This window comes from Ailuropoda melanoleuca, chromosome 3 (genome assembly GCF_002007445.2).
Source record: "Ailuropoda melanoleuca isolate Jingjing chromosome 3, ASM200744v2, whole genome shotgun sequence".
Lineage (NCBI taxonomy): Eukaryota > Metazoa > Chordata > Mammalia > Carnivora > Ursidae > Ailuropoda > Ailuropoda melanoleuca.
In genome coordinates, this window is record NC_048220.1 from 100,404,169 (window position 1) to 100,426,169 (window position 22,001).

General features: G+C 39.6%; 1 protein-coding gene and 1 long non-coding RNA gene across 7 annotated transcripts in view; one reads left to right on the top strand and one right to left on the bottom strand.

The window, feature by feature from the left end:
- LOC117801573 overlaps window positions 1–22,001 on the top strand; it is a 98,193-nt gene that overhangs the window by 7,178 nt on the left and 69,014 nt on the right. The gene's annotated exons all lie outside the window — the stretch shown is intronic.
- The window catches only part of SGCD (sarcoglycan delta), a 941,028-nt gene continuing 929,352 nt past the window's right edge, over window positions 10,326–22,001 (bottom strand). For all 3 annotated transcript variants that reach the window (XM_011219187.3, XM_034656815.1, XM_002912498.4), the window contains 2 exons: window positions 20,487–20,610; window positions 10,326–18,890 (listed from right to left, as the gene is read on the bottom strand). In XM_011219187.3, coding sequence (XP_011217489.1) covers window positions 18,717–18,890; window positions 20,487–20,610 — 298 coding nt within the window. In that variant the 3' untranslated portion in view covers window positions 10,326–18,716. The remainder of the gene's footprint in view (window positions 18,891–20,486; window positions 20,611–22,001) is intronic.

The window sequence follows — 22,001 nt, forward strand, 5'->3', positions numbered from 1 at the left end:
AAAAAAAAAAAAAAAAAAAAAAAAAAAAAAAAAAAAATCGAATAACGGAACTTTAGATCAAAAACTAGGGATGTACTGTATGGTGACTAACATAATATAATAAAAAATTATTATTATTAAAAAAATAAATAAAATTGAGAATTTTTGCTTATCTTTTATTTTAGAAAATCTTTATATTATATTCTTCCTCCCGCATCCTCTTCTATTCGTCTGACACTCCAATCAAACATATATTTGTACCTTTGCATCTAATTTCCATCTCTCCTTAGCACTTTAAGAATTGTTACGCCTTTTTCGTGCTGTACTCTAGCTGAATTCTTTCATACTATTGTTCATTTTACTGACTGTTTTTGACTGTGTTCATTTCAGTTTCTCTTTTCTATTAACTGTTTGCTTCATGATTATTTTTTTCCAAAAGTTATACTTGATAATTTCATATATACAGATAACTTTTCTTTTTGCTTCCTTTGTGTTTTTCCATTTTAAGGATATTTTTATTTTGAAGATCTTATTTATATATTTACTTACTTACTTAACAGAGAAAGCACAAACAAGTGGGGGGAGCGGCAGGCAGAGTGAGAGGGAGAAGCAGGCTCCCTGCTGAGCAGGAAGCCCGATGGGAGACTCGATCCCAGGACCCTGGGATCATGACCTGAGCTGAAGGCAGACGCTTAACCGACTGAGCCACCCAAGCACCCCTATTTTGAAGATCTTATTACTTATTTTAGAGTCTTTTTCAGACTATTCTATAATATTAAATCATCTGCATTGAATTTTTTAAGTCATTAACTTATTGCTTGCCTATCTTAGTATTCGTTTCCTTCATGTGTTTTAAATCCCACCCCCTCCCCACCTTGAGATTTTTGTTTTGGTGGTTTTCTGTGACTGAATTTTTTTTTTTAAATTCTGGGTGTTTCTAGGACCTCCAAAAGTTTTTAGTCCAGAACTAGGTTTTACGTTACTTGCTAAGGCTTCTCTCCCAGAGCAACATCAGGAAAATTCTGAATACTTCTAGGTACTGGTAATGAGGTTGCATCTAATCTTGTTTATGCTGTAGGCAGGAAGCTTCTCATTACCTGTTACGCAGACAACAATCAACGGCAGGTTTTTCCCCTCTCCTTTATCCTTCCTGTCCTTAGTTTTAAGCAGTGAGCATATTGCTCTTAGACAACCTCTGTCTGCTGGTCCTGGGCTTTGACAACCCCAAAGTGTTAACCTTACATAGTTTGCACTTTCGTTAGTTTCTGCTTTACACTATGTTTGCCTTGTATTACAGGTCTTCTTATAACTTTTTATATTTTTTATTTATTTATATTTACTTTTGATATGTGTTTAAATCAAACTATAGATTTTAAAAATCTAAGCTTACTACATCACCTTGACTGGGTGTTGAAGCATAGGGATTTCCCCAAGTGGGGGATTCTTTTCCCTGGGGTCCAGCCTCACTTGACAATCCATGGTATGCCATATCTTGGCTTCTGAAATTTTAGCCCCTTCTTGGCATGGTGTAGTATGAAATGTCTGCTACTACTAGTGACCTCTGACTTCTGTCCCTTTCCTATTAACCTTACAGGATCTCTATACTGACCTTTCTTGTTAGCCTCAAAGGCACTCCCTGTAGCCTTTGGTTTTTTCATTTTAGTCCTTGATGGTCGATTAAGGAAGCCATTCTTAGCACCTAAAAAAGTGTACTCCTGGAGGACAGATTAATATTCACACCTTCCCAGCAGGTGAAAGGCAGTAATTACATCCCATATGTCTAATTCACAGAAGAAAATGAAGAAGAACAAAGCAGTTGAGTATTGAGCCTTCCTAAGTAATGAAACTAATGACGTGCCACAGTTTTCTAAGAACTTTCTTTCCTCTGTTGGCGCACTTTGCTCTCTATGTGTCTGACTTCTCATTGAATCTCAGATGTCATGTCCTCAGGGAAGGTGTTAATTCAATTACTCTACTTTTCAATGTCTTTAAATTATCTTGATCCTTAGTATATTTTTGCACTGTGTCTTCCCACTAGATTGGAAATTCCATGACAGTGACGGCATGCCTGCCTTCTTGTTTCTTATAATTTCAAATACCTAAAAACGTGTCCAGCACTCAGCATGTGTTCATCAAATATTTGGCCAATGAACGAATGGACTGGTCTTGTCCGTGATTCAGAACTGGTCATTCTGATGAGAGCGCACAGAGAGCACTGTGTGAAATCTCAGCTGTGAAGCTTAGTGGAGATTAGTCACCTGACGCCTTTATTTTATAGAGGAGGGAGCTGAGGCTTAATGTGGAACATGGTCACGCAACTAGCGGCCAGACAGGAAATAAAGTTGACTCTCTTTTGTCCATGCTTCATCAACAGAGTTTGAATTGGAGCCCCTGCTGCATGAGTGGGGCTCAGGAAGTACAGATGCACTGAACAGATTCTAGAGCTCCCTCTCTTGCTTATACACATGTAAATTTGGATAGTCACTAAGTCTTTCTGGGACTCAGTTTCCCTATTAACAAGATGATATGTGTGTCTTATTTTATAGGGTTACTGTACAAATTAAGTGGGATAATTTAAAAGAATTATTTGGCAATCTATGTGAAGATCCTGCTTGGCAGTCACAGAAAGAAAAAGCAGCATAAAAGGAAGTCACTGCCCTTGTGCTAACTGCACTTACTATAAAGACAAAGATTGATGTCCAAGAACTGGGGCAAGAGACACAGACCTAAAGAAAGAGTTAGGAGGCTAAGAGAAAGTATGAAGAGAGGCTGGTGATATAAACTTACCATCATCACAGAAAGAGTTGGAGAGTGGGCCCCTTCCTGGTTCTCTGTGAAAATATTTTTATAACTATCAGAATCATGATAGAGCTGTCAGAGGAATGAAATCAGTAATACAAAATTTAAAACATATGTCAGAGATCTGTCTGACATGCTGTGAAATCACCACATTTTCCTCAACATGGAAAAAAAAACCTGTAAGGAGTTCTGAGTGCTTTGGTTTAAGTTGTCTAATATTCATTGGTAACAGTTCATGTTCCCCTGAGTCATGTGGCTGTCATGGCGCTGTCTGGGTACCTGAGTTGGATAGGGGTCTGGAAGGAAATAGGATGGGGCAGTGGATCCTGAGAAGGCCAACCTCCACGGTGTTCTACAGGATGGGTTCATGACTAGATGGGGTCAAAATGGAGAAATAACTGCTGGAAAATGTTGATTTGACAACTCGGATGTCAGTGGCAACCTTTTTAGAGAGCAGCATCATATTAGAGAAAGGGGCAAAATTTAGATTGTAGGATATTTGTAAGTGTGCAAACTAAAAATATAGACTGTTTTCAAAAATATGAGTGGTGAATTTTCTTGAGGTGGGCAGATTTGAGAGAACACTTTTGGGTCTGTATGTGTTACAGGGAAGATTTGACTATGTTGGTAGACAAAATATAGCAAGATCTAGGGGGGAAAAGAGGCTTAAGGAAAAAAAATCTTAAAGGAAGATAATCCTAAGGAAGACTAAGGGAAAAACTGAGTGGGGATGGTTGACGGTATCGGGAACCCAGTTTGTTGAGGTCAGAGTTTACTGGCATTCTTTATGGGAACCTGGTTCTAGATACTGGTCTAGCTTATATGCAGGAGGTCTAGTTGACACCAAAACCAATGTCCTTCCTCAATGTCTGTCCGGTCACTCTATGTTAAGTGCCTTTCCTATTAAGAAACATAATTTGGTTGGAGAAATACCCAATTGGCCAGAGGAGGAAGAGAAATTAGTTGTACCAGATAACAGTGTATCTCAGAGATTTAGCTTGTAAAGAACAGAGAAAGACCTTTGTGGTAATTGTCCATAGTACTGGAGAAGGGTTAATTATTGGGTTCTGGAGACCTTGGAGGGTTATATCTTATGGAGTCTTTTAGAGAAAGGAAAAGGATTAGTCAGCTATTGGAGGAGAAATCATGAATTGCAGTATCATGTGAGCTAAGGGAGGTGGGTTATGATGCCTAGAAATCATCAGACAGATGGTTTGTAGATATGTCAAATCTGTATGAAACTATCTGAAGTTAGAGAATATAAGATTTAACTTGACAAAACAAATCTGGAATGTTGAGTTGAGGCAGGAAGGAATTGTTGGAGTTTGAGGGGTGAGAGTGAATGATGGTAGTGATGATCAGAAATAATCTTCGAGAAAGGACGGCATCAATTACTACTGTCACAAATTAAGTAACTATCCAACTCAAGTTGTGGTAAAAGTTTCCTGTGGTTTCTTTTTATGTCTCTTAGAAGGGGGAAGGGCTGGGCCCTTCCTCACCTGGTCCTTGCTTGAAATCCAGTAGGGGAGCCACATTTTTATAACCTTGGTGTCCAAATAGAGCTTAGATGTTTGGCCTGTTCTTTGATGTCAAATCTGTAGTAGAGCTTTGTAACCATCACAGGGACCTGAGGAGCATTTTCAAAGACCTTGCTCTTCTGTGGAATGGAAGGGGAGGCCACCTTAAATCCCTAGGTATTCTCTGTGTTCAGAGTTCTTTTCAAATTTGACCCATTGGCAGACTTGAATAAATGGACTGAAAATTGAAAATTAATTTTTTTTGGCTAAGCTTAAAAATGATTCTTCTTCAACCGTTTTGTAAAATTGATGGTTATAAAGTGACTAAACTTAAGAAAGTTTCACAAAACAGATATGAACAGCCATATTCATATTACCCGTACACCATAACTTAAAATTATGGTGGTTCCTTGTCATCCTTGAAAATACATGTATATATTTCCATATAACAGCGGTTAGCTTTCATGTAATACTAGGTATTTTTAACTTGTTTGAAATGTGTTACATTGTTCTATGGTTTCCAAAATTACTTTAATATAAAATTCCATCGCTAGGATGTGCCATGATTTATTTACCTATTGCCTCTGTTGTTGGGGAAAAGAAAAGGCAAAATCCAGATTTTTTTTCTTTATGAGTAACACACTGCAGTAAATAATTGTGGACCTATACATTTTCCTTCTTGTAGACTATTTGTGGGATCAAAGTATGTGTTGTTAATTTTGTTTTATAGAAAAAGAGCAGATACTAAGTCTTTTAAAAAGAAGTTTATTATACAAATATTATAAACACAAGAATGATAATAAGAAAAATATACCTATAATACCACCATCCAAATAAATCAGCTTGCTTCATTTTTCAGTTTTTCTAGAAGTCTTTGATTTATGTTTACACATCATTTTTATATACTTAACATTATATTTTGCCATACTGAAACAAAATCCTTACAACTCTTTTTAAAAGCAGCATGATATTTCATAAAGTTGAAATAACCATGATCAAATTAGCCTTCCCTTTCACCTGGCTAGGTAGTGTTGCTAATTTTTCCCATCTTTAAATTCAAATCTGCAATGCTTATCACTGTTGCCAGCGATTTTTTTTTTTTTCTATTGAAATACTGTTGCTTGGATAAATTTTGAAAATGGGATTACTGGGCTAAAAGTTCTGAGCATTTTTATACCCTTCTAATCCTTGAAAGTATGCACCAGTGTGAGATGAGCATTTGTCTCAGCCCCTTTCATAGCACATGTAGGCAACTGCATAAAGTGGAAAGTATTTTAATTGAAGTTAAAACTCAGTGTTGACATTTTCTAGTAGAATTGCCACAGGCAAGTTCCTTAATTTCTTTGAACATTATTTCTGTAAAATGGAGATAGTATCTACCTTATAGGGTTAAACACAGAGTATAAAACACAGCTTTATTACAGGGCCCTCGAAATGGTCACTATTTAACCCATTTGGTAGCTTAAAAAAAACTTATTGATTTATTTCTGTTTTCTTGGCAAGAGTATGAGCATGTTTAACCACATTTATTTGATAGATTTAACCATACTTTAGTAGGATCTAAGTTGGACTTTTTAACATTTCTGAAATCAGATTGTATTTTACAGTCAAGGTAAATATTTAATGTAGTAGGCATTCTTTTGTTCTCCTTGAAAAGTGGTTATTAATTCTCTGTTATGTCTTCCAGTGTTTCAAAATGAAGAGAGTGTGTGTTTTTTGCTTGTGTGAATTACGTGCTTATTATCTCTTCTGTTCATTTATGTAGTGATGTCTCGATGATTTTCTTATTAATTTGAACTCCTAAAAGCACAAAATTTGTAACCATTTCTCCTATATCCTGCTATTTTTCTAAAAAAAGTTCTCTTGTGTTTGGGGGTGGGGCAGGGGAAGCAAGAACTGCAGAATTGCATATGGTTCAATTCTCTACTCTTATCTCCTCTTTGCAATTTCTTTAGTCATTCTTCCTCAGATCATGGGTAGGTTGTTATTCAATTTCCTGTTACTTTTTTTCTTATCTTTTTCACAGCTCTTCAAACTATGTTGTAATTGGCCTTTTTAGATCTCTGTCCACTCCGCTAGACTGAGATATTCAAGGGCAAGGAGAGTGTGTGACTTATGTAAAGAGAATAACATTTACTAGATGCTACATGAGCAAATACATTTAACTCTGGTCACTGGAGGTAATTTAAGGTGGAACTCTAAAGATTCCTCTCCCTACCCTCTCACAAAAATTTGCTGATCAGTTTTCCTAATAATAATCAAATTGATAGGTGCATTTTTCATTAGTTTGTAATAGCATTCCAGCTCTCTGCTTCCCTGACACCAAGTACACCCCATCATTGCTTATTTCAGATCTGCAGCTGTTAGTTTCATTGTCAAGATTGCCCATTTGTGAGCTGAATGAGCAGATAAAGAAAGGAGAAGGGTGCTTTCCTAGCAGGAAAATAATACTAAATGTAATTGATCTGTGTTTCCAGTTTTGAAACATCATCAGCTGCATTATTGCTATTTTGTGCCTTGGAAGAGTCCTTCATTTTAGTGCCTTTTTCTGTAGAGAATATTCCATAACTTCCCCCCCTATTTTATTTTGCCCAATAAACTTATTTCATTCACTTCCCAGAAAATTTCTGTTGGGATTTGATGGAATTTTGTTAAATGTGTAAATTGACTTGAAGGAAAACAAAATCTTTACCAATGTTAGTCTGTTCAGCTAAGAGTTGGTCTCTTCATTTTAGATTTACCTCTCTCCAAGTTTTTTATATTTTTTGCATAGGTTACAGCAGATCTCATGGTATTTTTTTTGTGTGCATTAATTTTTGAATATATATATTTGCATGTATATTATAAATAAAATACATGCAATAATTTGTTAATAGCAGAAAAGTTATATCTTGGATAGAATTTCCTGCACAAAACTATTTACTTGTAGTTAAGAAACCAGCACTAATTTCTTTTACTTATCAATTTTGGTTATTTTTTTTTTAAATTGTACATTTCATGGAGTTTTTCTATTTTTTATCATAAGGAAAAATGTTACTATAAAATATGCTAGAACATATTTTAAATTTTACATGTGTCTCAAACCTATTTTTATGTTTTCAGTTTTTCTGAGCAGTTTTGTCTGCTTTAGGTTTTTTCAAAATTTTTAAGAGGTGAGACTTAGAATTATTTATATCACCTTATATTTACCATTGATTTTCATTCTTTTGTTGATTCTTCTCGCATCTTAGGTTGAAGGCTTTGTTTATTCACTTCTTTTTTTTTTTTTGAAGATTTTATTTATTTATTCGACAGAGATAGAGACAGCCAGCGAGAGAGGGAGAGGGAGAGGAAGAAGCAGGCTCATAGCAGAGGAGCCTGACGTGGGGCTTGATCCCACAACGCTGGGATCACGCCCTGAGCCGAAGGCAGACGCTTAACCGCTGTGCCACCCAGGCGCCCCTGTTTATTCACTTCTTGATTGATATGTTTAAATGCTTTCATCAAGTCAGAAGCCTGCTTTGGCCAAATTCCATAATTTCTAGTTTTTTAAATTATTAATCCTTAAATAGGCTGGGTTCCTTTCTGAAATCACCGATTAGATTTTCAATTCGGAAATTCCTGGGAATTTCTGGTAATATAAAATATATCCTCTATTTCTGCATTCAGAGAATATAGCCTGAAAAGAAAAATTGCTTTAATTTTTGCTTTTTAATTTTTTTTCCAAGAGCAGATGCTTTCTTTGATGCCACGGGTAAGAGACCGTGTGCGTCTTCATTTATTTATGTTTTGCCAAGTTGCAAGTCAGGAGATAAAAAGTGGTACAAAATTCACACTACAATTATATTTGTCAGTTTTCTTCTTATATTTGAAGTTGTGGATTTTTGGTTTTTAGTACTTGTCTGCTCAGTATAATGGCTTAATCATGTATAGCAGTAAGACTAATTTCATCATCATATATTGTTCATCTGAATCTCTTCTGATGCTTTTTACCATAAAGTCTACTTAAAAAAATATTTTATTTGCATTGTATGGTTTAACTTTTGCCCAACCTGTTTTTAAATGCAACTCTTGACTGTCTGGTAGTAGATGAAAACAGATGATTTCATGTTACACCTTCTACTTTTGATTTAGTATCTATTTCCTAAATTTTGCCACTTCAAAATTGTTACTTCTTGTTAAAATATAATTTGTAAGATTCTCTTCTCACATTTTAGATACCCACTTTAAATTCTAGTAAGGGTTATCTTGAAATATCTCACAAGTGTTCTATAATCATGTTTGATTACTTGTGCTAGGAAGTTCCGAAGGCTATCTGTCCATCCATAGGTCCCGAGCATCTTCCTTGGGGGCTGTAAATCATCAACTTTAAGTGTTTGGTGTTATTGAGGGTAATTAAAATTTGGCATTCACCAACTAAAATTAACCTGTCATCGGACTTAGAGAAGCTAATTCCAACCTGTTCACAATGTGTTCGTGTTTCTGGCTGTGATCCCTGTTCCCTACCTTTGGGCTTGTTTCCTCTGACAAAGCAAGGCTGGGTTATTAAGTGGGTTACAGACCTCACATCTTTTTTGAAGGAGTCAAGATTGGAGGAAATATAAAAGTTGTTGATTTATACCTCTTTGCCACTTTAAAAATATTTCTTTCAAAGAAGTAAAGGAATAGGGTTCTTTTTAGATTCCCAGTATTTCTTCTGCTTTCTAATTTTGTATCAACATTGATGTCAGTTGATTTGACTCATCAGTAACAGCCTTTCCCTCTCATTAGTCTTTCTTTATTATTTTAGGGACACTTCAACATTTTGTCCATCATTGCATCAGGTCTCTTGAATGGTGATTTCTCTGATTTCATTCTCTTAGATATAAATTTTTTTTTCCGGTATATTCCCACTCCTCCCAACCCCCAATCTCCAAATAAATTGCACCTGCCTGGGAATGAAATTTTTATTATAGTCTTTTACCTTGAGGATTCTGCAATGCTGCTTTAGTGTCATTTGTAATCAGGAGCTGAATTTCTTGAGCTGTAGCCTACCATGAAAATACGGTTGGGAATGGACACTGGTTCTATCATGTATTAGATATGTAAAATTTATCTTAGATTTTCTAGATGAGAAAATGACTTCTCTACCTTATAACATGAGGCTCAATTTAGATATATCATTACTCTTTTATACTTTAAAAATGAATATAAGCATTTTTGGGTCCCAGGTTGATACGTAAATAGACAAAGCATAGTACAATGCAGAATTATAGAAGAAATCAAAACAAATTAATAGGGAAATTGAGGAAGAATGATGAAGGCCACTGAGACAAGATGATAAGGGAATAGGCTCCTGAAGGATGATAATCTGGCGTGGTGCTAGATGGAAGGGCATTCTAGGTGGATGGAACAGTATGTGCAAAAACTCAGCATTGTGGAAGGCCGGGAGATGTGAGTTGCCCAACAGGGAGGATTGATTGTAGTGGGTAGATTAGAGTGGTTCTGCCAAGATGCCTTCTACCATTCATTCATGACCCCACATAGGGTAGCAATGCTAGGGTACTCTTTGGATGACGATGAAAGCTGATTAGACCAAGAATGGCTCAAAGGTGGCTCATCCATAGGCTGACCAGGAATGCCAAGGTAGCCTGATTCAAATGGTTTTACCTAAAATTGACAAGTCAGATAGGCTTCCTCGCTGATTCAAAGAGGGGTGTGGTAAGATGTAGCAAAAGGAGCCTATGCAGGTCATTAGGAGAGCAGTAGAGGCTGGCTGTTTTCCTGAAGTGCTCCAAGTCCTGGGGACTCTTCCCAATGCCAGGCCATGTGTTAACTTACAATAAGCTCTCTTTGATGAGGCAGCCTGTGTGAATCTCTTCCGGAGAGCCAAAAGTGGCTGAATCAACATGTCAGGCCACTGATGAAAGAAATGCAGAAGAGAAGTTAATCTGAAAATTTATTTCTGAGGTAGAGTCAATAGGAGTGACTGACTTATCAACTGTGAAAGAGGAATTCCCTAAAGAAGTGGACAAGGGTGCTTTCCTTCTTACCAATCATTATTTTTATTAATATATTTTACAAGACTGCAGTTGAAATAATATTAAATACAAATTTTTTATACAGAAAGTGTAATAAAGTTAAAATAGTTCCTTGTAGTTCATAGCATTATTGCAATGCTTACAAAATTTTTGCATAGAGTGTGCAAGGATTGATGTTACTTAAAACAAAACTAAAAAGCTCTTCCTCTTACATCACACCCAAACCCAGAGAAAAACAAAACAACGCCCCCCCAAAAAAAAAAACCCCAAAGGCTGAACTCAATTGCTTTATGGGAATGGGCTTCCTTTTTCAAAATCTCCAAGCAAATGGGACTTCTATGACCTCATGGTTTCCATTAAAAGCACCAGAATCTGGCTTCTCCAGGAGTGTATCTAGCCAGCACAATGATGGATGTCCTCTACCTTTGCCTTTTAAAACATGCCCTCCTTAAGAGAGGTGTTTCTCCTCCTTGGTGTCCTCAAAAAGGGAGAAACTTGACTGAGGATGTGGCTAATACAGAAAACTCCAACCCCCCACTCAACAAAACACTGGATACAAATTAGGTTAATTTTGTGTCCACCCCAAATGCAGGTGTGCCAACTCTTTCCCTTTACTTTGCTTCCATCTCCCCTTCTTACCAGAGAACCTGATTTTTGGCTCTGGTGATGTTCGTTCCATGAGACTCATTAAGGGTACCCGTCTCTGAATTGCCACTGGGGCACATACACCAGTAAAAGAAAATTCCTGATTGACTTACTAAAAGAGGGTTTGACATTTTTGAGCTTATGCCTTTACTCAGGTTTTATGGTACGGTTGAGCCAGAGGAGCATTTTAGGACCATGGCTGGCACTGGGCTGCTGTCTGTTGGGAACAGTGGGCAGCTCTGTCTACAACCACCCAGCGGAGCATACACGTGCTGCTGAGCAAGCAGGAAAAGCGGGATGAACCCCAGTCTCTTTGCTGCTGTGGTCTCTTAGCTGTGGGTGGGGGGCAGAATGGCACTAGGACCTTAACACGGGCACCCTGGTTTATAACCTGTTCAGATGGTCCCTGGCTGAGTTAATTCTTCAAAATGATTTTCGGTCTTTTAACTCTCACATATCAAACCCTGGTCCCTTTGCTCAGAAGATGAAAGTTCTCCAAAGCCACCAAGTTGTAAAGAACTTCAGATGTACTCATCTTCTCCTTTAGTAGCTGGAATGCCACCAACCTCACTGCTGAATCTAGGACACCAGTTTAAAACATATAGGTTCAAGGTTAAAGCGAGCCACTGTTTAGATGAGAATTGACAAATGGGTCCCATTTCCTACGCCGATCAATTGGTAGTGATGGCCTGAGTGCTTTGGCAAGAAGAATTTCTGCTCATGAAGAGGGGTATGGCCCATTAGTGATGACTGACAAGGTACAGGGTGTGGTTCTCAAGCCATTTTTAGAACCAAAGTGGCCAGCTTGGGTATTGAATGCATGATGCTAACTGAGTTCTTGCTAGTCCTGTCTTCTTAAAGGGAAGTAGGGACAACAACAGAGACTGAGCTCCCTTCTACTTGATTCTCCCCGTAAGTTTTGCCACAAGTAAAGGTCAGGAAGTATGATAACCAAGACCTCACCTAAAATAAGATATTTGTCTTTTAAGTGAGGAATCAGAGAAGGAGATATATGTGTGCAGAAATGCTGACTTGCTTAGCCCATGCCTATAGATCATTGAGTATTACAATTTTCTCTTAAATGTAAGGCTGACAACCTGGGCATCTTTCAATTTGTAAGGACAAGTCTGACTTAACAAGAATCACGTACGGAACAAACAGAATTTTGTTTGTTTCAGATTCTGTCGTTCAGACAGATCACTTATATTTTCACTGCAGGTATCTCCACTTTAGTACTGGATGCTGTCATGGATGAGAGGCCAGAGAGAGAAGGGAGGTCAAAGTTTTATAGCCTCATCCACCCAAGAAGGTCTAGCCTCAAAGCTGGTAGGAGACACTTCTCAACAGCTTGAAAAATTTGACATGTTGGTGACTTCATAGCACAGTGGGTTGGAGTTAGACCCACATTCTAGCTCTGCTGTTGTCTAGCTAGTGGCTTTGGGCAAGTTTCCTAATCTCTTTAAGCCTCAGTCTCCACATCTGTAAATTGGAACTAGAATAGACCTTAAAGGATTGTGTTGAGGGTGAAATAAGTGAATGCATGTAAAACACTTAGCACAATGCTTAGCGTATAGTGCTGAATGAATGTCAGTTAATAAAAATTATTATTGGAGAAAAGAATCCAACATCAGCCATATCTTAAAGTAGCCTTCAGGTCCAAGAAAATTGCTTTGATTCTATGTAAAGTTTTGTGGGCGTGATTCTTCTTGGGGAGAAGGTTGAGAACTTTGCTCAGATTCTCAAAAGAACCTATAACTCCCAATTTAGAATCTCCTGGATTTGATGAATATGGGGGACTAAGACACCAACATCTTCCTTGTCAACGAGTATCGTCCTCCTGCCTTGGGACGCTCCTTTGCTCTACTGCTCCTGGGTAACCTAGCCGATGAGCTGGGAATTTCTCACATGCTGAAGTCTGAGCTGATTCCACTAACATAACCCGAATGGCAAAGGGGGTTGTGAAGACATTGGCAGCAGAGGGATTACTAGCCGAGGACCTGAAGAGTAAATTTTAGGTAAAACAGATGTTTCCTTCTTCGTGTTTTCTGTACTTATCTGACCTCAGCTAGTGCTCAGTGATGAAGCCAAACTCCTTCGTTGGCTACGGAGGGCGTCTACATGCCTCGCGGGGCATTTTGGGCTACTCTGGCTTCCTGTTCTATGGACAGGTAGATTTGGACTCTAAATATACTTCTTGCCTTCAGCAAGTTCTCCTTTGCTCTATTCCAGTTGCCAAACTCACGGACGCGGAGCTGCTGTTGGCCCTTGCTGGGTTGCACTGGGGGAGGGGCAGTTAGCATTGCGGTCGGACCCGCTGAGACTGCTTAGTGATGCCTTTGATACCATCAACACTGTTAGGACACCACGCCGCCTAGTGCATCAAAGGGCCCCACATTGGAGAATTGATCTCTTTTCTCAAAGGAAGATGCTAATTTCCTGCTCTGTCAGTATCTGTAACAGGAAGTGTGTGTGTATGTTGGGCGGGGGGTAAAACCAAAGCAAATAACATGGGCGATTGTGGGTCACCCTAAACTGGAGATTTTTTTTTTTTTCCACACTAGTGCTCTAACATACTTAAAACAAGGACTTCCTGCAAATAGTGATTTTTTTCCTTTGCCATTCAGACCTGCCTTGAGAAATTTCAAGGACTCAAGCTTTTAAGAACCATAGAAATCCCATTGCTTTTGAAAGGGCTAATGTGTGCAGTGTGGTGTGCTGGCTGGAGCAGCGGCTTCAGACTGCTTTATCTCTTATCAGTGGGTTTAGCTTTGTGAATGAGAAATTCAGAGGCAACTGTATAATTTTAAATTCAGATTGCCACAAAGAAAGAGCTGCATCTGACATCCCAAAAGTAGTTTTGAGTATTTTAATGGAAATACGTTGGAAGTGGGGGAACCTTCCCCTGAGGAGAAAGTGATGAAAGACCAAAGAGAGACATTTTTATCTTTGAGATGAAAGGCCTGTTTTCTAAGGTTGTTTCTTTTATTAGAACCTTTCTCCCCACCTGCTACTGGGCCACCATGCAAATATATCACTCCAGGAACTGCTTTATCCTTTCTGTGCCTATGAACTCCTAGTGCAGGGGAGAGAGAGCAAACAGTCTTGTCTTGTTTACAGCTTATTTAAATGAGATTCTCACCTTTCACGGAGCCTTAAAAAATAAGGATCAGGTGCTTACAGAGATCTGTTCACCTCTTTGGTCCAAACATCATGCTATCTTTTGCCTAAAATCAACAAAAGCAAGATTTTCTCATGTAGCTGCTTCTAGAAGTGGGGGGTACTGTTGCCAATTTAATCCTTTTGGTTGAATCCAGATAAAATGCAAAAGGGCCCTTTAAGTGATGTTGATTAGGGTCTGGTAAATGGTGGTGGTTGTTTTCATTAAAAAAAAAAAAACCCAAAACTTTCTTTTCTGACATTAACACTCATGTTTACAAAGCCTCATTCATTACTGATGCTGTTTTAATGATATTGAATGTAAGTATGGATTTAGCGGTAGGGATGTTGACTGAAGGGACAAATCTCTGGTAGGAACTTGCCTTAAGACACACAGGCAGAGATGCTGGAATTCAAAATAGGTTGTTTTTTTTTTTTTTTTTTTTTTTTTTTTTGTATTCCTGCTACACCACAGGACAAAGACCCAAATTCTTGGAAACAAAACCAAACTGGCGTTGATCTGGTTTCCCCACTAAACACCTTCATGAAAGACATTTACTATGTTTTTTCTTTCTACCTATTTTAAGATGCTGCTTCCAGTATTTCTCCCCATCCCCCAGTATTTATTAGCTTTCCAATATTATTTATTGGTCCCACCAACCCTTCAGGCTAGGTGGAGACAACAGGAATGGCGAGGGCACTGGAGGTGTAAATAACGGAGTTGATGGATGTTGACAAGACATGTTAGGTCAAAAATATTCTCTGGAGGACCATGGAATGGGCATCTTTCTGGAATATGTGGTGAGGTGGAAAACCTGTGACGTTGCAGAAACAGTCCCTTCAGGAGAAAGATTCTAAATTTAAATCATAGGACCTCTGCTTCTCTTCTGGCTCCCCCAGATGCTGACCCGAGGAACCACCTCTCTAGGAAGGGTCCTAAGGAAAAAACTCTTGGAGGATCATAGCTTTCTTTTTGTACTAAGTCTTCCCCTAATTCCATCCTCCCTTTTCCCAAGAATCCTGTGAACCTGCATTTCTCAGACAAGTGGATCACTTTTACATGTAACATAAGCCTTTTTTCTATAGGCAAGAATTTATATTCCTAAGCACACACAGAAATGCAGGGTGACTCCATGCTACTGTGGAGTTTGCTTTCTTTCCAGCTGTGTCCAACACACAGCACAAATGACCTCTATGTTGGGGTTGGCAAACTTTTCTGGAAAGGTCCAAATAGTATTTTATGCTTTGCAGATGAGGTCTCTGGTAACTACCTGACCCTGTTGTTATAGAATGAAATCAGCCACAGACAACATGGAAATGAATAGATGTGTCTGTGTTACAATAAAACTTTATTGAGAAAGACCGGTGATGAGCCAGGTTTGGTGTAGGGACCACAGTTTGCTGACCCCTGCTGTAGAGTTAAACTTTAAGCAATCTTTGGTCTATGGTTGCTGGATATACAGTGAAAATCATCCAAAGGAAACTGACCTAAAGGAAGTTAAAGCCAATTCAAATTTGTAAGATCTATCCCTTGGGTAACAGAACAATTAGAAAGCCTCATACCAAATTTCCACCTACAGAGATGCCACCAGAGGGCTTTTGAAAACCTTTGTCATATGCTAGTAGTTTAAGATGGAAATGTTACGACTTATTGAACAGATAACAAATTGAACTGAGTGCTAAACATATTTGGAGATCACTTTTTAATTTTTAAAGATCTTCTGAAGACTATTAGCATACTAGAACTTCTAGAATATTGATTCATTTGAACTCTTTGTTATGCCACCTGCTGTTTAATATACTGGAGTGTGATTGTCTGGAAGATATATATAAAGGTTAGAAAGAATCTCACTTTTTAAAATTAAAGTTTATCGGATTTTAATGTAAAAAATATTTTTTTTCCAGAATTAAAACTTTCTCTCATGACCAAGGACAAATATTCTAGTTGGAGGAAGTTGGGAGGGAGAACAAAATGTACACTGAGGAACTTTGAATGCATTTTACTCAATTCTATAGTCTGAACTGAAATACATAATTCAGTCCAAGCCAAGTTTCCTGCCTATTACCTGGTATATTATAGTCACTTAGTACAAATGAAAATCAAAATTTTTTATCATGTCTGTTCCCCATAGGTGCTTGATTTCTATTCTTGGTTTTCTGTTATTATTTTCATCCTGTTCGTGATCTGATTACCTTTAGGATCAACTTCTGCAAGTGCGATCACATCACTCTTTCTATTGGCATAAAATCCCCAAGGTGCTGATCTCAGACTTGCATATGATAATGAGAACAAAATCAGAGGAAAGAGGTTCAGGGAATCTTTTGTTTTCTTGTCATCTATAGATTTTGTACTTAAGATGGCAAAATGCAAAGATGGTCTGTCTGCTTGAAAACATTTTGTGTTAAGGTATTTAGCCATGGAGGGCCTCATAGCTACTACTGTTTGTCTCAATGACAAGGAATAGATGTTCCTCGTAGTCAAGGGGGCCCTCTCCTATTTGGCAAAACCCCGTATGTAGTACACGCAGATGCTGGCAGTATGATCCTACAGGATATAAATAATACCAATCCAGAGCAACTTGATACCTTAAGGTTTTCCTTTTTAGCCTCTACTGCTACAAACTAAGTAGTCCTGCCCTTGAACAACTCAATTCTTCTACGCGGGATACTGAGGAGGAGTGACTGGAGGGAGTATGGGGTCTGGAAGCCAGCAGGGCTGCTGGTCAGCCTAGGAAACCTCCCCCTCTCCGGCCCCCACCTGCTCCTACTTGACTAAGCAACACACAGCTTGCTTTTCTAGCCTCTGTACGCAAACCTCAGGCTGAAGCTTGAGTGTCCTCTCAAAAATATCAAATCTCTTACTCATTTCCTATGACAAATCTTCCCCCACTTGTGAAGTAAGAAAAATTAAAACCTTGTTGAAGAAAACACAAATGCCATTCAGGCCTACAAATCTGATCTCATTTAGGATTGTGGGGCCGCTGCTTGCCAAATGGCGTCCGGGACTGTCTAAGCCAGTTACGACTCCATTTGGGCTCCTGAGAGCCCACCTCTGTCAGCCACTTGGTTTGTCGACCAGCTTTTAAGAGGCCCACTCATGACTAAATGATTCCCCTCCAATCACCCAAAATAAACTACAGTTATAACGACAAGATAACTAGGGTGTGCTTCTCCTTGCTGAGTGCATTGACTTAAGGCATAGGCACATTTCCCCCTCTTTGAACAGAGATGGTGTAATCCCCTGTCCCAGCACAAGAGCTGGCCAGGGTGACCCTGGAGCACAATGATGAAGGTGGAAGGATGAGAGGTAGCTGATGGCGGGAACTAGGGAGCTGCTTCCATGTATCAGATAGTAGGGGTGCTGCTGGGCCGCGGGAACACAGCGAGTCTGCGAGAGACACGTGACTCAGTTTATATCCCTTTCCAGTGACCATTTCTGGGGGCATGTATTTCAGATCTGTGATTCTTGGGTCACTATTCTTGGAGAAAACATGTGGTGGATTTAGGAATAGGACTATCCCAACAAAAATATATGTAAGAAGATTGAAGCCAGAGTTTGTGCATGCCTTTCAAAATAAAAGGCAAGTCTCTAAATTACTTACCAATCTCAGGAAACAAACAAAAATTAATTCGGTTTTCTATGCTACTCTTAATTAGGTTTCCATCCCTAAATGGCTTCTCTTCAGGTGGGGGTTCCTCTCTTGAGGATTTTGATTGACCTGATCATTTGGGGCTGGAGTCTGCTGGATAAAGTCAGAAGTGAGGATGAAACAGATTTTGTGCCATTTTTTCCTTTAAACAGAGACCTCTCACCCACTTATTCTTTGCCTGTCAGGCCACTGAGTAGCTTCTAGCCATCTAAGGAGCGGCTGTTATCCTATTTTGTGCTGATTTACAACTCCTATTTTGCCTGTGGGATAATACGTGATTTTGAAGGAAGATAGCAGGACTTGGGTGAGCAGTTCAAACTTTGCTGGAATTCATCCTCCACATTCATCCAACTACAAAAGCCCCAGTGCACTGGCTATGAAGGCAGAACAGCTATTTTGTGTTCCTGCAGCTGACTTCTATGGCACTGCCCCTCATCCCTCACTTGACGAGGGGGAAATTGGCTGGCCTTCCTAATGCTAAGAATGGAAACAAAATGTCTATTTCAATATGAGAGTCTTGGTGCTTTAGCGTGACTTGGAGATTCCCGCCATCACTGCCCTGTAATGACACTAAAGGGGAAGATACGTGGCTCCTGAAACATGTCGGTGAATATTCGGTAAGTGTCTGATTCACTGTGTGATTCTGAAGGGTGTGGGGAATATTGGGCCTGAATCAGTGTCTTGATCTTATCATGTAGGTGGTGGGGTTGACATGGAAATGATGATGGATATCACAGGGTCACCCATGGTTCCTTTTGTACTGAAACCTCATTTTATACAGAGGATATATATATTTATTTATATATATTTATATATATTTATATCCACCCACACGCATCCACACACGCACACACACACGCACACAAGGTCTTTGATAGGCTTTCTGTGTTCTAGTAAAAATAGCTGGCAGCCAGTGTCTAAAGCCAAAAATGGCCTTTATGCTGCCGACAACGTCCACTATGGATGGTCTCTCAAAGGCAGACACTTGTGTTTATCTGACAAGTGGAACCAGTTCCTGCCTGGGACAGGAATAATCTCCCATTGGCGCAGACGCAGATCTCGAAGACCTTCTGCCTCGTTCCTGTAGGCGTGTAGGATCCGTGAGGCAGTCTAGGTAGTTGGATTTTCGCAGCATCTAACTTAATCTAAAGAGAGTGAATAGGAAGGAAAGAGTAGTTAGAAGCTGCCATTTACTCTCTTGACATTCAGAGACAGTAAATGAATGTTCAACCTAAATGAGCACCTACTATGTGTTGAATATTCTAGGCACTGAGAATGCACAGATGAACCTGACAGATAAAGTCTCTACCCTCCTAGAAGCTTATTTTCTACCAAGACCATGTCGTGCTGGTCTATATTTAGCAAAAGTGTGCAGAAGTCGATCGTGTAGAATATGAATTGAGTCCCAGAGTGAAATGCAGTTGGNCTGGGTTACCTTTTTTTTTTTTTTTTTTTTTTTTTTTTACTCTGGGCCTTCAGACCCCCAACTAGGTCTGTGTACCTGGGAAGCCTTCAAGAATATGCAGTACTTTTCCAGTCTCAAATGACTGTTAAGATTATAATCAATTCCTCCAGAGTCTGGATTCTGAGAGCTATAATCTGCATAGGTAATGCAGTCACTATTTCTAAATGTGTGTGATTTGGAGTTTGTGGCTGTTTGAAGAGACCGTTTTGATAAGTGAATGCTTTATCTGACTAGCTCTTTTAAAACAAATACAGCAAATGCCAAACCAATCAGAAGGTGGACTGGGTGCACCCAAGCAGGTGGAGACGGATACCCTCTAAGTAGATAGGAAACGCAGAAGAGTTTGGCTTTAAAAAAAAAAAAAAGTACAGTTTTTCCTCCACTTAAAAACTCTTAAATCGAAAAGTTCACTTCTGAACGTGATGAAGACATTTTTAAACGTTTGCAGTTTAATCCTCCTTTCTTGGGTATTTGGCTTACCTCGTCTACACAAGCGCAAGCAGCTATTCTGTTCAGGAAAGTGGGATTATGTCGGGTAGAAGGAGGAATACGTGCAGTCCTCCATCCTCTCGTTGCCTGCTCCTACCCTATTTTAGTTTTGCTTTGTCCTGACGGGGGATAGCTGCTGGCTCCCACTCTCCATTCTCCAAGTAGAAATTTACAAGGTAAACTTTAAAAACGACTACGAGTAAATTACGTTCAGCTTGAGCCAGATGCATGTGATACACAGGCTGGCCACCTAAATCTTGCTTTTGGGAGACGAGAGAGAGAGAATTCAGAAACGGCATTCATTTTCATAGCTGTGGGCATAATTCTGTCCTCTAGTATATGCTATTACCTCAGCACTTTACAAATAATGAGTCCTCACTCGTATCTGTTGTGGGTTAGGCTTGTAACTGTGCTGTTCAACATATCTGTTGGGAACATAAAACCTTCTGATTGGCTCCTCTTGTTAGGAATATAGGATCAGGGGTGCCTGGGTGGCACAGTGGTTAAGCGTCTGCCTTCGGCTCAGGGCGTGGTCCCGGCATTGTGGGATCGAGCCCCACATCGGGCTCCTCCGCTATGGGCCTGCTTCTTCCTCTCCCACTCTCCCTGCTTGTGTTCCCTCTCTCACTGGCTGTCTCTATCTCTGTCAAATAAATAAATAAATCTTTAAAAAAAAAAAAGGAATATAGGATCAACTTCGGTGCTAAGGGAGTGTGGGAAAGTCGTGGGAGAGGTTGGCTCCTTGGCACTGTCTGTCTGTCTGGACCTGGGTCCGTCTCACCCCTACCTCTCCATCTTTGGACTCCAGCCTCAGCTCAGTTCTGCAGGTGGCTTCCATATTGCCGGCTTCTGCATTTATTTCGACTCCTTTTGGGGCTTCCATCACCAGAGACCGGGTCGGGGACTCCAACCTGAAATACACACAAGACGAAGATTAAAAAACCCTATTTTGCCTTTTTTTTTTTTTGGGTATATTTGAGAGGAAGTTGCTGCTCAGAGCATATACACAAAACGGCATTTCAGTATTTGATCAGGAAATGTTTCTAGCTTTGGTGTACAAACCTGGTCAAGTTTATCAGGGAGGAAGTAACGTATCTGGGCTTTATCCTCATTGTGTATGGAAAAGATTGTAGGCAAGGTGTTCTAGGATCCTGGCTTCATTTTATCTTACACCTACTCAATTATTGCTTTATTGGTATAATTAACCAAATTCTGACAGAAGTTTTATTTATTTTTAGAGTAAGGCGATCTTGGCTTTCAGTTGTGCTTTCTAAAATCGGTAGCTATTCTTTCTATTCTGTGGGGAGAAGCAGAATCAGATAAGAGGTTTAAAAAAGGGACCTAAGAGTTAGGCCTGACTCAAGCCCCGGGGTTGCCATTTTGTGACCCTGGCAAGACTTTCTTCCCTTTCCGAAAGTTCTCAAAGCCTCAGTTTTCTCACCTCTTAAGTGCCCCAAATGGTGCTTGGCACATTGGAAATGCATTATGTGTATTAACTATTCCTATTACTGCTGTTACTATTGTTATTATACCAGCAAGTCATAAAGAAATTTCAGGCCTTACTCAACTGGTTGTGAAAAGAAGAGGGGAACAGGTCATTGGTTGCCGGGGGATGGAGAGGGTAAGGGATTTGACGGCAAAGGGGCAGCAGGAGAAGGAAGGCTTTTGGTGATATAACTAGTCTGTAGCTTGACTGCAGTGCTGGTGACACGGTCCTCTGTGTTTGTGAAAACTCACATGTATGTAATTTAGAAAGGAGAGAAGGTCAATCAGCTACACTCCATGTTAATTATGACAGCCTTAGAAAGATCTTTGCCTAACGCATTTAATGTGAAAAATATGAACCATCCCCTGAATAGTCTAGATTTTAATATTATTGTCGAATAGCAGCTGATGAAGGTCCTCTTCTCTGTGTACAACGAAGGTGCCCTAACTTAGGAAGCACAGACCTCAGCAAGGCTCTCAAATGGCTCTAATTCAGACGGGTTTCCTGTGTTTTATTTCTGTGTCCCCAACTTCCAGACACAGAACGTGTTAACAAGGAACAACATCCTCTCTGCCAATTGCTGGTGCCCTGTTCTGCTTCCACCGCTCCCTGCCAACCCTCTTGGGCTTCAGTAAGTAGCAGGAAGAATGAGCTGACCAGTAGGGACACTACCACAGAGTGATCCCAAGCCCCATCCCACAGGTGCCAAGAGATGGCTCTTCCAGGCTTCTCCATCGGTGTTTGCATTTCCCCTGCAGTGACTCCAGCAGAGTCCTAAAGAGGAATGACAGGTCTGTAGTCCTGGTGAAAGACTGG